The sequence below is a fragment of the Lygodium microphyllum genome, chromosome 3 (assembly GCF_053477565.2).
Source record: "Lygodium microphyllum isolate KBCC chromosome 3, Lygodium_microphyllum_v1.1.10, whole genome shotgun sequence".
Classification (NCBI taxonomy): domain Eukaryota; kingdom Viridiplantae; phylum Streptophyta; class Polypodiopsida; order Schizaeales; family Lygodiaceae; genus Lygodium; species Lygodium microphyllum.
Genome location: NC_141137.1, coordinates 70652681 through 70670424, shown reverse-complemented (window position 1 = coordinate 70670424; position 17744 = coordinate 70652681). Strand labels below are relative to the sequence as shown.

General features: G+C 38.4%; 1 protein-coding gene across 2 annotated transcripts in view; it reads left to right on the top strand.

Moving 5' to 3' along the window:
* Positions 1-6113: 6113 nt before the first annotated feature.
* APC7 (tetratricopeptide repeat (TPR)-containing protein) overlaps positions 6114-17744 on the top strand; it is a 74304-nt gene continuing 62673 nt past the window's right edge. Inside the window, exons 1-2 of one of the 2 annotated variants that reach the window (XM_087672525.1) lie at positions 6114-6265; positions 6574-6680. In XM_087672525.1, coding sequence (XP_087528651.1) covers positions 6612-6680 — 69 coding nt within the window. In that variant the 5' untranslated portion in view covers positions 6114-6265; positions 6574-6611. Of the gene's footprint in view, positions 6329-6573; positions 6681-17744 lie in introns of both variants that reach the window. The other variant, XM_087672516.1, reaches the window with a different exon arrangement.

Here is a 17744-nt window from a genome sequence, read left to right as displayed (position 1 = left end):
GTTTGTATATGAACGTTATGGTCAAAATAAGTTATAGCTAGGCATAAAAGAAAACAAGTTCAAGAAATGCACTAGAGAAAAAAGCAAGAGTTTGGAATGCAAAAAGCATGAAAAACAACAGTGGAAAGTAGGCATGAACTACTATAAATGGGTATAAATGGAGATCTAAGCCATTAGTATAAGTTTGGGTAAATAAACAAGCAATCTACTCTATCATTGACACGACTAAAGTAAAAGACAAGTGATTCTACCTCTTTACATGTGCCTTTAGGCTAGAAAGGCCTGCTTGTAAGAGATTATTTTTGAAATAGATACAGATATATCTTTACCTTACTATCTAGGAGTGAAGTAAATGTGTTTGTGTGGCTATAATTGAAGAGATCTCATAGCATTTTACCAAAAAAAAAAAAAAGAGGATAATTGAAGTGGTTTCAAGTTGTTTTATGCATATTTGAGTTATTCTGGTAAGGTATTATTCTACAGTATTTCCAAATATTTCCTATGTATTTCCTATGGTACTTTTATTGCTGGCTAAAGATAGAGTTTGCATAAGCTAACATCTTAAGTGCAGTGTATTTAGCTTGAAGGGTTGTATTATAGTTATACTGAGTTTTCAATAGTAATACAATTTCTTGTTTGATTTAATTGTTTCTTATGTTCTACAGCATATCCAAGAGTTCTGGCTCTAGCATTTCTTTCTTCCATTTGTCTTCTCTTTTCATTGATCCCCAATAGATTTTGGCCTAAATCTTTCCAACCCTTAACAACAGATTTCACAACTCATGCATGTTTAAATTCCCACTTGCATGTGCCTTAGTTAATTACAAGGATTATCTAGATATATAGAAGATGCTAATAATTTAAAGCCTAGTAGCTCGTCAAAAGAATCTCTTTGTTTCATGTGTCCACTTAGGGTATGTAATATATACTTGCTATCTAGAAGCTAGAGAACTAAATGTGCAAGTAGGCCGTATGCTTTTTTATTGCCATCACATGCTTAATGCCACTAAATTTAGGACTATAACTACTCAGACTTTAATGCATTTTACAAAGGTTTACCAGTAGACATACCCCCTATAAGCTATTGTAGGGTACAACCTCAATTTACACAAGCTAAGAACTGCTAGCTTCTGATGTATCCCCAAGTTACAATTTCATGCTCATATTTATGATTGAAAAGTAGGACTACCATTAAATATAGGATACAAGCATGGAGTGCTCATGCAACAAGTATTTGGTTTGTGTCTCCACCCCATAAGGAATCATCATGACGTGTATGCATCACAATAGAGAGGACTCATTTTTTTTGTTTCATACTACCCACTTTAGATATACACAAATACACACATTACTTTAGATGCTAGAAAACCATGCCTACTGTAGTAGGCTATATGTTTATTTTTAGCTATAGGTGGTTAGTGCTACCAATATTGGGACTAGTAGAGACATAAGTGTCCATACACTAAAAACCATGCTTTGATACAAAGAACCAAGGTTTACCAATAGACACACCACCCCTAAGACAAATGTGCTTGTAGGATACAACCCTAGACCTCACAAATTTCAAATTGTTAGATTTTGATTTTCTGCTAGATTGCAATTTGATGCTCAAACTTAAACTTGAAACTGTCATGACTATCGATAGTCATAGGATCCAATTATAGTGGCCTTGCAATAAGGATTTGATCTATGCTAATAAATTATAAAGATTGCAAAAACCTACCAAATTATAGATTATTCTTGCAGTTTGATGCATACCCAAGCTCCTTTATAGCATAGCTCATTTGCATCCCTTCCTAGACAAGGGTGTCTCACATGGTGGTTGTGATTGTGATTCAATCCTTGCTTTGTATAGAGTTGGCAACTCAACTTGGTTCAACCCTTCCTTTTCATACTCCACAACCTCAAGATGTTCTAACCATGATTGGTCTCACAATCCATTTGTATCACCCCATTTATTATAAGAAATGTGTCTTTCTCTTATAGCTCTAGGTCCATGATTATTTATTCAATTGTACATATGTAAATATCATAATAAATGGTTTCTGCTTCATTGGTAGGTGTTTCATCTCCATAGTCACAATCCACATATTCATCATTCGAGTCCTCTAGGTATAAAGCCCTATCATTCATTTCCTTGTTTACAACTAGGATTTGTCCATCCTTTAGAAGGGTCCAATTGTATAAGAGTTTTAGGTTCTGCACTCGGTCCACTTCCATTTTTGAGATTCCATGAGATTTTTGAGAGGCTTTAGATCAATTATAGGATCGCTCAATAGTGCTTTCTTTAGATACTCAAGAATTTTAACTAGCTCTAACTTGTTTGTCGAAATGTGAGAGGTCATGCAATAAACTTTATTATTTGAGATCCCAGTCATCATATAGAGTGGCATTGAGGGCAAAGTCATTGTCCTTAGATGTATGTTTATCCACAACCCTTACCTAAGTGCTCACTTTCTTATAATCATCTTCCTTGTCAAAGAACAGTAAGTCAATGGTTGCAATGACATGGATCAAATCTCATTCATCCTTTGAGCATGGGATGTGATCCCCCTTTTGAGCACTATCGAGATGGCATCTAGGTCAATTGGTGAGGTCATTCATGTGTCCACCTCTACATAACTGCTTTTGTTTGATTCGCAAATAACATTAGCCCATTACCCTAGTCCTCAATGACTTGTGTTCCTCTCATCTAGGGTTCGCCTAGTAAGATGTCATAGTCGATGCCCTTCATGACAATGAAGTTGACTAAGAATTGGATACTTGCTATCTTGATTAACCAACCTGTGTCAAGACCTTGAATGGTCGAAATTTCGTGGCATTGACTAGCATCACATTGAAATGAGCCATTTCCATAGGCGACTTGCTCCGAGCTTATAATATTGCATGGCTCAGAACACTCACCCCTGTCCCCATGTCCACAATTCCTCTTCTAGTGGTATTCCCTAATACAACAATTAGGAGGACAACATACATTTCAATCCCTTCCTAAAAGGCATTAATTTGCAGGGAACCTAGCACAAAGGTAGGTGTTATACTCAAAATGTGAGTTTCATTGTCTGAGTCTCTTATTTGTGTTGATTGATTCCATCCCTCAACACATGGCTTAAAGGTTTTCCATATGTAAGGATTTTATCTCATTGGCTGGCCAAGGGGTAATGCCACTTGGGTGGGGAGAGTAGAGTTGCTAGTAGACCTACATCAATTTGCTTCTATGGTACTCTCTAAGTTGCTAAGTATCGGTATCCACACCAGGGTGGTGTAAAGTCATCTCACTCTATTGTGCTTGTCTTTACAAGTCATTTTCTTAGCTTTCTACCAATTCAATATATGTTGCACAAGAGGATGGTTTGTTGCTTGAAATTTCTTGATCGTCTTGTTCTAAGATAGACTCTCCTACTGTTGAGAAACATGCAATCACATCCACCATAGCCTCTTTGTATGGGACAAACAAGGCAAAGAAACAAACTGTAAATAAAGCCTTAGACTAGATCATGTATGCACGGTTTATTAAAACCACAGTTGTTGAATACCATGGTCCCTTTCCACCTATCTCCACCTACCAATACCACCTATTGTAAGGCTATAAAAGGCACTCATCCCCACACTCATTCAATCGGTCATTATCAACCAATCGTACTTGCATTATGCTTGGATAATATTAGTTGTTCTTCCTTGTCAATGCTTCTGCCTCATTATGATTGTCTATTTGCTCATCAGTGATCCTCCATAGCATGCATTCTCAGTATTTTAACACCTATGTGGGCGAGGCCTCTTTCACTAGCCTCTTACATTCTTGATTATTTCCAATTGGTGTTTGGTGTAGGGGTACTCCCTATCTTTGTGCTCCCCTTCACCTCAAATTTTAGTGTCGAGATTTCAAGGTCTGCATCAAGCACTTTTCTCATTGAGCTCAATGTTGTGGCACTCTCGCTCTTTAAACCGACCCTTCTCTCAGCTCTTTTCTTTTTCTTTTTTTGTTGCAGATGCCTTTCTTCTAGGGCAATCCGCACATAGATGTGAGATGCTGGACTCAAAACATCTGAGATCAGCTTTGTCTTTGTTTGTTACTTCTTTTTAAGGCATCAATGGGAGGTGTTCAGGGTGGCCACAATTCCAATAGATCATAGGTTCTTGATTTTGCAATCCTTTGAACCCTCAGCCCCTTCCACTACCCAATGTCATGACAAGAATTGGTTTGTGGTCCATGAGAATTAGATTGCCTTCTTCATCGTACAAGATGTACGGGTAAGATATGACTCCTCTTCCAGTGGCTTTGGTTAAGGAAAAGAATATACAATAAGGCACAATCAAGGGGCTTCCCATAATTTGAGAGCACTAATTTGCATCATAGTTCTTGGCTAATGATAGCTCTGATGTAGTGGAGGCTAAAAAACATTATGTTGATACTTTATAAATAGTCTACAACTAGTTTTTAGAGCTATCTAGTTACGTGGTAAGTGTTAATAAGACAAAGTTGACATCCCTAAGCTAGATGTGTTGGTTGTTACAATAGGGCTTTAATCTCATTGGACCAAAAAAGTTTTTATGTAGCTAGGATGCCATGAGGTGTTAGTGTGACTATAAAATAGAGGGCAATGTGGCAAAAAAAGAGGGTGATGGATAGAACAAGGTATTGGAACGGATTGCCACTCAAATTTGGAACCGAAGTGATAGTGTTCAAAACAATGTTGACTTCAATATTTGTCTTCCTAGCCGTAGTGCTTAACCTATTGCAATTATGTGGCAAAGGATTAAGGCAGAGCTTGATTCTTTCCTACGGAAGCAACATGGAGATAAGAGAGTTTAGAGGTTAATTTTCTAGCTTTTGATTATTGCACAAAGAGTTGAGGGAGGACTACATATGCCATTCCCAAATGCTCATGTTTGCATTGTTCAATTGTATTGACTTAGTAGTTGTCAAATGCACTAATTAAGGTGTGGCTGGCTAAGGTCAACATAGAAAAAGTAATTCTTAAAGGATTAGATTGTTTTGACATTACATATTCACATTGAAAAATACGAAAAAACAGACTTTGAGGCAGGTTAAGGGATTATGGCTATATGGTAGGGAATGCTTAAAAATGCAAAGTGGGTAGGTGCTCAGGATAGGCATGGGGATTCATCATTATTTGCAATAATTAATTGGACCTTCAAGCATGAACTTGATCCCCTATACGACCCTATCAAAGAAATTTCATTGATGGTGAAGTAAATTGTAGCTAAGGGTCTTCCAAGTTTGTTAAATATATGGGATAGAAGAGCAATCTTGGAGTTTGCTAATTTAAATAAAATAGAATCTAAGTTCCGACTCAATGGGAGTGAAGTTAGATTCTTATAGCAAGTTCTAGATAAGATGAAAGATTGGCCTACTTCATCTAAAGCATGTAGTAGTAACATTACCAAATTCATGCATGTGCATATGGGGAAGATTCTTTGGAAGTTTAGGAGGAGGAAATATTACCAGAAGAAGGACTCATGTCACATAGGCATTACCTTTTGGAAGAAGTGATACCCCTGTTCTAAGATGAGAACTTGGAGAAGGAGAATAAGTAATGTTTGGAGGGCCACCCCATCCCATAAGCTAAACTTGATATTATGGAGCATTTTACTAAATGAACTTTGCACGAGGGTTAGAATTATCACCCATGTGTGTCTTTTGCAAAAGAGAAGAGGTGAATATTGCACATATCTTATGGAATTGTAGAGAACTCAAAGTAGTTTGGAGGCAAGCACAAGGTTGATTCACTATAGCTCGTTTTGCTAAAAATAGCAATACTAAACTAATACTCTTTGGAGACAAAGAGTCGATCAACGATCAATCATTGAGGATATGGAACTTGGCGAGAGTAATTTTGATCTCCTAGGTATAAAGGCAAAGGAATGATCAGTTGTCTCCAAGGACCAAGCTGTCCTTGACTCCAAAAGATGCTCGCCAAAGGCCAATGAAGAAGTTCTCACAATTTTGAGTCGGTATGGAGCTAAGTGCAAAATGTTTAGCATTGTTTAGAGGGAGGCTTAGAGATGCTAGCGCAATAACGCCTTCTAACAATATTCATTTGGGCCCGCATTATTAGACAAATCAATAGACATTGGAGGTGTATATATGCATGCTCTTTAAATGATAAAAAAGACAGTAGTAATTTGTGTGCACCGTGCAGCTCAAAAGAGGACTTCAAAAACCTGTAAAGCATCCTCCCTCCAGTTTCCTTTCGAACGACAGAAGCACGCTGAAGCTGTCCTTCTCCTCAGGCCATTGTTGAAGGTGACCTCCCGAATGCAAAGCCATCGAGTTCTGATTGTAGTAGATGTGATCGCTTGCTTGCATGTAAGACGTTTTGACATCTAACCTAACTTTAGTGAAATTATCCCGCTCATTGCGAGACATTTGCGTGCTGGCAAGCTTGTGTGGATGCTTGCTCAAGCAGACCGCTCACTAGCACAGCATGTAATTTAAACAACATGCGACAAACAAAACACCTGTCAAGGGTACCCTCAGCCTAGAGTGTTCGCTGTATAAATCGTGAAGTATCTGATGCCAGATTCACTCTCAAGTCGTGTTTCGCCTTCCAGGTTCCAAGGTTGCAGAGTGTTTACTGCTTTATAGACACATGGAGATTCTCCGGGAGCAGATGACTTTCCTTCTGGAGCAAAGTCTCTATGAATCAGCTGAGATTCTGGTATGTCTTTTGTCTGAGGGAGTTCTGGAATCAAATAATGTCATACACAATCTATGAAGAACTTGAACACTTTTTACACTAAATGTATACATCGGTAGGGATGCTTCGTCAATCAAATGGGGATTCTACTCAGACCAAAGTTCTGTCATACGTTGGAGTATGCCAACTTTTCTGCTTGTTTGCTCAAGCAGAGTTTGTGAATAATGTGTTGCTACTAAAGCACAACACAAATAGTGCAGTCATTTGTAGCTGATGCAGAGGTAACTTGAAGAGAAGTTGAATTTACAATGGCTGAGCTGACAAATCCCAACTGGGATCTGAGAAATGGAAATCACCTGGCCGAGATGGGATAACATGCTTTCATACATTCAGGGATGATTTGAGGGACACCTTACTTGCATGATAACTAATCCACAATACAACGCAGGACATGGAAGTTAGTACTGGTCAGGCTATTCCCAGTAAGGCAATGATAGGATCCCATCATCTTACTGCTGGTGGTCTGAAATAGCATTTTTACAAATATTTTACATACAGAAGGGTGCTACATGAAAGGATTATTCAAATATTGAATAGAAAATATGTGTTTTATTATGAAAAAATTCATATATAAGGGTACTTTTAAGTAGGACTTGAAAGCACATGATATAGAGGATTTAGATATAGTGAATCCCTCGAGGATGCAACCAAAGATTTTGCCTCATGGTTCTAGATGGATGGTTGAAGGATTTAATCATTAAATTGCTTATGAGGGCTTGACCAAAGCATGTTTGGGTAGACAACATGAAATGTAGCAATGTTATGGTTGGTATTGAGTATGCTAAATAAACAGACCAAGACATCGTTGTTGATGCAAGTGGAGGTAGCTTATAGAGGTCAATAACAGGGCAATGGATGCAATGTTCAAAGTAATTGCCAAAAATGGATCGAAGAGAATGTCAAATCTTCTCTATGAACATTATGAGAATAGGATGCATAATAGGTGAGGAATTATTGTATGCTTGGTCCCTTCATGTATTAGTGAGACAAGGTTGTCATTTGAGTATTGACACAAGGACATTGCATGGGCTTTCAATGCCTAATCCTTCATTTGTTTTGGTTAGAACCTACATTATGGTTCCTTTTGTATCCATTGTAGAGAAGGCCAAAATGTGTGTGAACTTATGATGTGCCTAAATTCTTTTGTATCCATTGTAGAGAAGGCCAAAACGTGTGTGAACTTATGATGTGCCTAAATTCTTTGCTTGGATGGTAGGTTTCTACAAAAGAGCTAACTTGCTTCTATTATTAAAAAGGCATTAGTTGATGTGGTTGGGCTAGCTAGCAAGAAAGAGGTTGCATAACTAGAGTAAGTCACTTCATCAATCATCGGTTGGAATTGAATTAGCGGCATCATTTGGCATACTATAGTATCAATTTGATGCAAGGATGGTGCACATCTTGCAAGCAACAAATAGATTGCATCATTGGAGGAGTAATGGTTGGTTGAAACTCAACCATACAGAGCCTATTGATTGGCAAATCATGGTATCGACCTAGCACAAGAGTGGTTGGTCTTTGATGGTCTCAAATGTTACATCCATGATAATAAAGTAAGTTGGAGTCCTTTTTTGCCATTTGATTATATTGGTTGAATTTGTTTTGTTGCTTAAGGGGTTGAGGTCCATATAATGTGGTGTTTGGGCAATAGATTGAGTCGCTTTTAGTTATATGAAGGGTTTTTGCATTAGAGAAGACAAAGTACAAGAGTTGTGCATGAATAGACAAACAAAGATTTGAAAGGTGTCACACACAAGAAGGAAGATTGCGTGCAACTTTGAAACATGATGTGTAAATTGTAGCATGTGGGCCAAAAATGCTCAAAGTTGTTTTTCCATAACTTAAGACTCTTTCCTATCATCATGAAAAGCAACAATGTCCCCTTGGGCCTTGAAGCTTTACTTTTTGTTGAGTCAGTTTGGTCTTTCGTATCTAGTATGCAAATGTAAGGAGAGATGGGTTAAGAGGTAGAAGGTTAGGTAATACCTCGTATCCACATGCTTATTTTGATGATTTTGCTCTTGTTGCATCACCGGATCATTCACAAAACCTACCCATTCCACCTTAACACAAAGTTTGCCTACTTTTGTTGCTTTGTTCACACTCACCTATTCCACCATTACCACACTAGGAGATACCCATTGGGCATGCATCTCATATGCTCCTTACCTTTTGCTTGGTTGAATGGTGGAGGTGCATTGGTAGTGGGGGTTATACCCCCCAAACCGAGCTCCCATGCGGACCTATATACAAGGGTATCCATTATATGAATATTGAGTCATTGTTGCAAAATGGAATGAGCAAAATGGACCCTTGGAGTACTGGAACGCTGTTTTGAAATTCACAGGGATAGGAAACGTGTTCCCAACATAAGGAATGTTCCAATTGTTATTCTTGACAATGTTTCCAATCTTGAAATAATCCCTAGCAAGGGAATGCTATTGGGAACATGATGTTCTTGGCAAGGGACTTGATAAATGTCTTGCATGCTTTGCCTTTATCTTTGCCTTGACTCTTGATGCCTCCGTCTTTTGCCCCACTTGTTGAAGCTTGCCCTCCTCACCATCTCCTCTGTGTGTGTGTGTGTGTCCTCTCAAGCTTGAACTCTCTCACGACCCTCTCGTAGCCCTTTGTCACAACCTTCTCTCTATTTTTTTTTTTCGTGAAGAAGTTTGAATTAATGTAGAGAAATATTTACATCAATCCTTTTTGCCAACCAAGCACAATCATAGCCTTTTTGAAATACATCAGCCCTTTAGCCCAACCAAACATAAATGGCAAAATGTGTTACGAAGCCAAAAGGCTTACAAAAGAGCACAATGCATGAATAAAAACTCTTAAAAAAGCTATCAAGCAACAATCCACAGGAACGAAGGAAGGGGATCATCAATATGGTGCAACATGGGTGGAGTGAACAATGTCCATGCATTGAGCAGCCATCTCTCCAATATTGAGGCTAGCTGAAATCATAGAAGAAATTTGCCCCATAATAGCACTCCCCAAGCGTCCCCCCTTCTCTCTTTCTTTTTTTGCAAAGAATTTTGAAATAATGAATTGAAATATTCACAAAGGTCTTTTGGCCGATCAAGCACACTCAAAAGACATGTAGAAAACAACACATGCAAGCAAAAGCTACACAAAAAATAAAGCTACAACAATAGAAAAATGGGATTACAAAGTGGGCATAATAGGGGTGTATAAAGATATGCTAGGGTTTGCATTGAGAAAACACGAAATGTATGAACATGACTAAAACACAACACAGTAATGCAAACAAAAAACTCAAAAACTCAAAACATTAAAACATAAACACAAACAGAGAAGAGAGAGAACTCTAAATTGAATGAATCAATGTTGTAAATGTTAGCAGTCATACAACACATGTAGCCAAAAGGCTACACAAAAAATAAGGCTACAAAATAGAAAAAGGGGATTACAAAGTGAGAATAATAGGTGTGTGTGAAGATATGCTAGAGTTTGCATTGAGAAAACACAAAATGTACGAACATGACTAAAGCATAACACTATAACACAAACAATAAATGCATAAATACAAAATATTGAAACTCAAACACAGACAGAGAAGAAAGAGAACTCTAAAGTGAATAAATCAATGTTGTAAATGTTAATAGTCATGTGTGTCTTATGTAGTTATCTCTTGCTTGTGAGCCTTAGTCGAGTTGACGATGATATTGTATTCATGTGTCATTTTATGTGTTTTAGACACTTTAGATGGAGGGCATATTAGTGTATTTCTTTTTGTGCACTATTGACTATTTTTAAGGGGTTTGACCACATTTAGGGTTTTGTCTCTATTTTGCCTATATATAGGTGGCATGTCCTTCCACTTTCATTATCCATCATTGATCCTTCATGATCAGCCAGCCCTCCTCATTCTCTCATCCCCTTGCTATCGTTTGACATCCACACTAATGCATAGGGTTGCGTGTTGGGGTTGATTGTTGCAACCTTGTATCTTCAGCCATTGCAGTCACATGGTTCCTTCCTCTCTTGCATTCTCTCTTTGTCTCCTCTTCGTGTTCATGTTTCTCTTTCCGTTGCGTACTCTCACATGATATCAGAGCCATGTGTGGGAGTTGGAGATTTTGAAGAGGAGCACTCTGTTCGCGGTTCTAGTCATTTTCATCGCCAGTTTAGGGGATAGCAAACTTGCATTTTGCTTTTTGATAGGCTAGGCGGCCTTCTAGTAGGTTGTTGGGCTGCCATTATTCAATGCTAAACGGCCCATTTTTTGGTCTAATCCATTCGCATTTTGTAGGCAGCCCCTCCTTCAGCATAAGTGCAGCAAGTTTAGCTTTGTGTTTTAGGTAGGTGATACTCTTCTATTGCTGGGCGGGAGTCATCTGTTGGGCAACACTCTTTGCGGCCTGTGTCTTGCATACCTTATCTATAGACCTGGGTGGTCTTTTCTAGGTTGGAAAGTCCATTTATTAATTGGGTGACACCTTTTGTGTATTGGGTTGACCAAGATACAGATAGCCAATTTTTGCAACTTTGGTCCATCCGATCCAAAGTTCTCCCATCACAAAGGTGTCCCTTTCTTGCAACGGTCCAATTGAGCATCATCACAACCATAAGAGCCTTGCCTTCTCTTGCACAGAACAATCTTACCTTTAATCTTACGCCTTGTATCCACATCAGGCACCATGCACTCTAAAACAAGCCTTTGATGTAGATTTGTCTCAGTATCATTTTCTTGATCCTTGCCTTGAAACTTAGTCCACAACAAAGGTAGGTGAATGCAAAGGTGAAGTATAGGCATTCCACCTTCCAATACATAGATCATGTATTTGCTCATATTTCTCTATATGAGGTACCAAATCTTTTAACTTATTGATCATCCTATCCATTGCTTTATATATTTTGCCAATATATGATTGCGTGCCATCAACAAGTCTCAACAAATGCATGGTAGGATGCACCATTGCATCAATTCTTTTTACATCCTTTCAAAAGTCAATGCTCTTTAACTTTTTCCTGTATAATATACCGATGGCAGTGGCTGCTAATGGAGAAGTACTAAATTCATCTCATTGACTAATAACTCTCACTTCACCCATGCACTCTTTGAGGCAACCCAATATTAAAAATTTATATGCAAAGTGTATATGAGAATTTTGAAAAATCATCTTTCTTGACCTTTTTGTGAACTCATAGCAAAGGAATTAGTTATTCAAAATAAAAGTCACCATTTGATTTGCATCCTCTATGACTAGTTGAATCCAATCTAACTCACCAATATCCTTCTAAAGGTTGTTTAAAGTGTACCATGTAATAAGAAAATGTGATGTGCTTGTACACCCCTTGAACAATGGCACTTACTGTCCTATTTGCGGGTTCACCATCAGCCACAAATTCAACTACGAGATGTGGCCCAATAATCTCAATGATAGAGATTCACTTAGTTGCAAGTTAATCTACAGACTTCCCAATCCCTGAAGCATCATGGAATGATATAGAATACATCTCCCCTCGTGAGTAAGCCACAATGCCATGGATAGATCTCTTTCTTATGTCTCTCCATCTCTTTCGTGTGTCACTGGATCCATCAGCAAAGCAAGGGCAAGTGTGGGGCGATGGCATCAGCCACAAATTCGACTACGAGATGTGGCCCAATAATCTCAATGATAGAGATTCACTTAGTTGCAAGTTAATCTACAGACTTCCCAATCCCTGAAGCATCATGGAATGATATAGAATACATCTCCCCTCGCGAGTAAGCCACAATGCCATGGATAGATCTCTTTCTTATGTCTCTCCATCTCTTTCTTGTGTCACTGGATCCATTAGCAAGGCAAGGGCAAGTGTGGGGCGATGGCGGTTGGGTGGAGCAAAGACTTGTTGTAGGTTGTAGAAAAAAAATAGCTTGCTAAAGCTTGAATCACAATTCATTGATGAAGTTTGAAGTCGAAGAAGATGGGGCTTAGGCAGCTTGTAGTAGATGAGACGGGTAGGTGGCAAAAGGTTGGGCAGAGACAAATTGATTTCAGCCTGTATAATCTTTGCAAAGTGACATAAACCAGTACGGTAAATCCTTCAAGAAAACAAATCCATGGAAATTTGTGTGCAATCTCAAGCCATGAGTAGTCTAGGAGCCTCTGAGTATAAGTTGTCGTTTAAAAGTGCTATCCAAACCAGAATAATTCTATTTTGTGTAAAACAAAGAATTGAAAATTGCATAGAATCAACCTTGTGATTGCTCGGATTTATAGCTTTTGTTGTGCTCTTTATTTTGAGCTATAGAAACCTCAATTTTGAGCTCTTTATTTTTACTTTCTTCTTTGCTGTACATTCATTTTAGAGGAAAAAACCAGAAGAGAATGTTGATTTCTCTTCTCTTGAAAGGTTTCAATGTTGCTTAATTTCTTAGACTATCCAAAATCTCTTTCCAAGCATCCAAAGCCAAGTTGTTTTGCATCACTTCCAGCCACTAATCTCTACTCAAATCAATGCCAAAATGGTCTGTTGCAATCCCAAATTGAGCCTTAATGGCTCGAGCACTTGGTTGACTTAGGTCTAGATCCCAACTATGAGAATAGTACCTCTACAATGTGCGGGCAACAATATCAATGTCGAAGAGGCTCCAATCGTTGATCTTCACGACAAAGCTCCACTCGTGCTTCTCGCTCCAAGCATGAGTTCCCATGAACACTGAACTTTGCTCCGATATAGCAGTTGAGAGGGAGCAATGGTGGGACATGAGATAAAAGCTATGGAGTGTAAGAGTTGAGAGAGAGAAGAACACAAGAGAGTTATGTGTGTATAAGATGAATGGTACACTTATTCTTTGTTATCTTCACTTATATATGATTGTACAGTGTGTACATATGCAAGGGGTACTTGCATGGCTATTAACCATTGGCATTTACCCCAACACATGCAACCATAGTAAAGCATAAACTGAGAATAGAATTGTTTGTGGCATAACATAACATTTTTGCCAAATAAAACTCAATTGGAAACCACTGATAAGCTATGCAAATGTATAATCTTAGAGCTTTGGTGAAAACTATATTTATATGTATATAAATTGCAGTGACTAGTACATCGAACAGTGACCTTATGGCAAATATATTGCTAGCAAACAATACCTTGAATGCATACTAACTACATCTGAGATATAGCGCAGCCCATTGCACCGGCCTGTGAGTCAATTTCTCAATCTACTTCATCAAGGATAGTGCCATCTAAGCCTTGTCTACTACCTACCCTTGATCTATCTGCAGAGCCTTTCACTTTTAGGCCTACTCTTAGGGACTTGTTACCTTGTTGATACTAGCAAACTATGTGGGATTTAAGGAACCTTTCATTGAATTCCATTCCTAAGTGCCCAAGAAGATCTCTTCGGCTTTCATATAGTGGCTCATTCACATTTGTCTTTATGATAGATTATATAGCACGTTCTAAGCTTGAGTATTGGCAGGAGGCTCTAAAGCATTGGTAGGATGCTCTAAAGCATCCACACTGGCATGAGACCATGGAAAAGGAGCTCGAGAGCATTGGCTAGAATAGAATGTGGACCTAGGTGGATTGTCTAGGCCTCAAGGTCATTGGGACCAAGTGGATCTTTAGTGTCAAAATGAAGGTTGATGGAACTCTAGGTAAATACAAGGCTTGCTTTGTAGTATAAGGTTTTTGGCAAAGCATGGCATAGATTATGAAGAGACCTATGGACCCATAGTACGGTGTCATGCTGCTACGTGCACACCGTGTAAAAAAAGATCTAGAGTGTGACTTCCTTTTAGATTTAGAGAGCCAATGCTATTTTAGACATTAGTGTTAGTGTCCATGGTTCAAAAATATTAGATTTTAGTCAATTTTTAATATTCTAGATATTATCTCTTGTAAAAAAAATCTACAAAACTATAGACAACTTCTAGATTAGGATGACATGTAAAAGAAAGTATGTAGCTTTCAGCTAATTTGAGAGGATTTTATGTAAAAAGAGAGATTAGCGAAATTGCGCGATGCGCGATCGCTATTTTCAGGTAGTAAACAACACTCTGAAAGTGGGAGATGAAGAAGGAGTGATCTGGCATGATTCTGGTCAGGTGTCTTGGTATTTAACCCCCCTTTCGGAGCCATTAGAAGGATCAAATTGGCGATCTGAGCAGTGTAGAGGAAGGTAATATTTTGTACACGTTTTTGTCTATTAGAGTTATATTTTCTCATAATGCTGAAAGAAACTGACAGGCTTAATCTCTGTTAGTATTCTTTTATATTTTCTAATTCTTTTCGGAAGTATTCTTCTACATCTTCAATCTCTTTGAATCCCTTCTCTTCCGTCTATTCCTCTCCTTGAATCTACCTTCACCTTGCTGTCACTTATCTTCAAGAACTTGGCTTAAAACCTTCAATCCTTCTCTTATCTTTACCATCTCTAGAGTCTAAGCTCTTGAACCCCCATACATTCTTCTCTTACCAAACCCCTGAGGTGACCTTCAACCCTAAGTGCTGCGATAGCGGTTGACATCATTCCGCCTGTTAGTCGCACTAGCTGCTGACCATGGTCGGCCGTTTTATCAAATGATATCAAAAGTATAATTTTGAATGGCTATTTGTAAGGGAAGTGTATATAGAGTAGCCTTTTGGATTTTGTATAGTGGATTGTAAGGATAAGGTCTTTGGTTTGTGGATGCTCGTAAAGAAGCAAGCGCCATGATCATGGTTCCATAGGATGGATGAGTTCCTTGAAACTCATGGTTTCCATGTTACTTGTCACAGGGATGTGAAAATTTGAGATGCTTTAATCTTGTTGATAACATTTGATTAAGTTATTAATCAAATGTACATGGTTGTTTAGCACATGTGATGCACATGGTAGTTATTTCATGATAACAGGCCAACGACCTCTAGGATGTAATGGGTGCTAAAGGTGAAAGTTATTATAAGATATGTTAGATAGGTAGTAGGTGGTACTTGGTGTCAGATTTGGGTTTAGACTAATTTATTAGCCATTAATGTTAGTGGTGACATTAGAGACTAGGCATTAATTAATTAATTAATGCCGGTCTAAGGGCTAATAATTGCTTAGGGATACTTGGAAGACAAATTGGCTTAGCCAATTTAATTATTGATTTGGTGAAATTAATGTTTTGAATACTATAATAATTAATAAATTAATTTTCAAAATTAATATTTTAAAAATTAATTTTATAAACTAGATAATGCTTGAAAATGGGATTAGAAGGCTACCATTTGATAAAGCTTGTCTATGCAAGTAGAGAAAACGTTTTTAGGGGTTGGTGGAAGTCTATTCCAATCATTGTGAGAGAGGAGGAGGCTGTTAGAGAGCAAGGAGAGGTTGTTGATGTGATTTGTAGCCATAGGGATCAGTCCTACAGCATATGATAGCAATTTAGAGTCCTCTAGGAGCAAGTGATAGTAGCCCAAGGTTCTTTTGGTATAGATGATAGCATACAGGAGGGGGCATCAGTCTTTTTGGTGGTCCTAAGTTGTAGGTGACAGCTTCCATGGTTGTTTGAGTAGGGTAGTAGTAGCTTTTTAGTGTTTCTCGTGATGAAACTCTGAAATTTCTCTCTATAGCATTCTCTCATCCCCCAGCTATCTATTAAGTTATCTCAACAATTTTCACTAGTTTGAGCCATCAAAGGAAGAGATTTTAGTCAATCTTTGTTGTAAACTCTCATTCACACCGACAATTAGGGTTTCGGCAGTTGCCTCAGGATGCGTGCTCAAAATTGAGGATATAGGACTTGAATTCCAGGAGTTGAAATTGAGGAATTTTAAGGAGATTGGCCAGCCATCCAATTTTAGATTTGGTTCTGAATTTGTCTTTCAAGGAGCAAGGTGAAATCCAATTTCCAAGTAAACCAAGGGGTGAATTGGTTTGGAGGCTTGCTAATCAGTTTTCATAGCTAGAGGCACTTGGATTAGTGGAGGAGATTAGAGGATCTTAGTTGTACCCCCTCCATTTGCAATATAAGATAAAGAAATGCCGTAAGGGGCGTCAATTTTGAGGCCAACAGGGTGTCCAGTGTCCAAGATTAAAGTGGTAAAGTGTGTATTTTTAGTTGATGTGAATTTTATGTTTGTTGTAATTAGTGCTAAATTAGGTTATTTACCATCTTATTTGAGGAGGAAGGCTGGTTACATGGCTCCATTGTCGGGATACCACTCAATCCTTGGATTTGGTGGGCTTGAGGCACTCGATTGCAAGCCAAAGCCTTGTGCTAGTGTTGATTTTTGCTTTCAGCTGAGAAATTACAGCAATATGTCTTCATATAGTGAGATGGACTCAAGTAGTGATGATGCCTCTCAATATGAATATTCACATGGGAACGAAGGAAATGCAATATTTGACCTTGGACAAGGCTCAAACTATGGACATGCACATGGGAATGAAGGAAATGCAATATTTGACCTTGGACAAGGCTCAAACTATGGACAACAAGCTAAAAATATTGTTGTTTGGGCAAGATGTAGAGCCTCTCAATATGAATATTCACATGGGAATGAAGGAAATGCAATATCTGACCTTGGACAAGGCTCAAACTATGAACAAGCTAAAAATGTTGTTGTTTGGGCAAGATGTAGGGTCTTCAAGGCATAATGAGACTAATGACCAGCAAAGTGAAGAGGAATTTGATGACTAGTTCAAGAATCGGATGAGGACAACAGCAAATCTCTTCGTTGAATTGGCAAAGGGTCCTTAGTTTATCCGTTTTTTGAATGCTCCAAAGAAGGACAGCAAAGGCAAGAAGAAAAATACGTCTTCTACACTTTCGGGATAGCAAGGTGCACTAAAGATAATGCTAAAGCCTTCATTTGAAGCTCCCAAAGATGTTAATGAAACGAAATAGGCAGTATTTACGGGGCAAGGAATGCAAATGTAAGGCTATCATGGAAGTGCCAATCCAATGGATTTTGAACAGTTTGGCATGCATGCTATGATGAGGCAACTATAATACTTTGATGGTGGTACTAGTTTCCATGCTATGGTGGGTCAATGACCGCATATGGGGATGTATGACACCGCCCCTT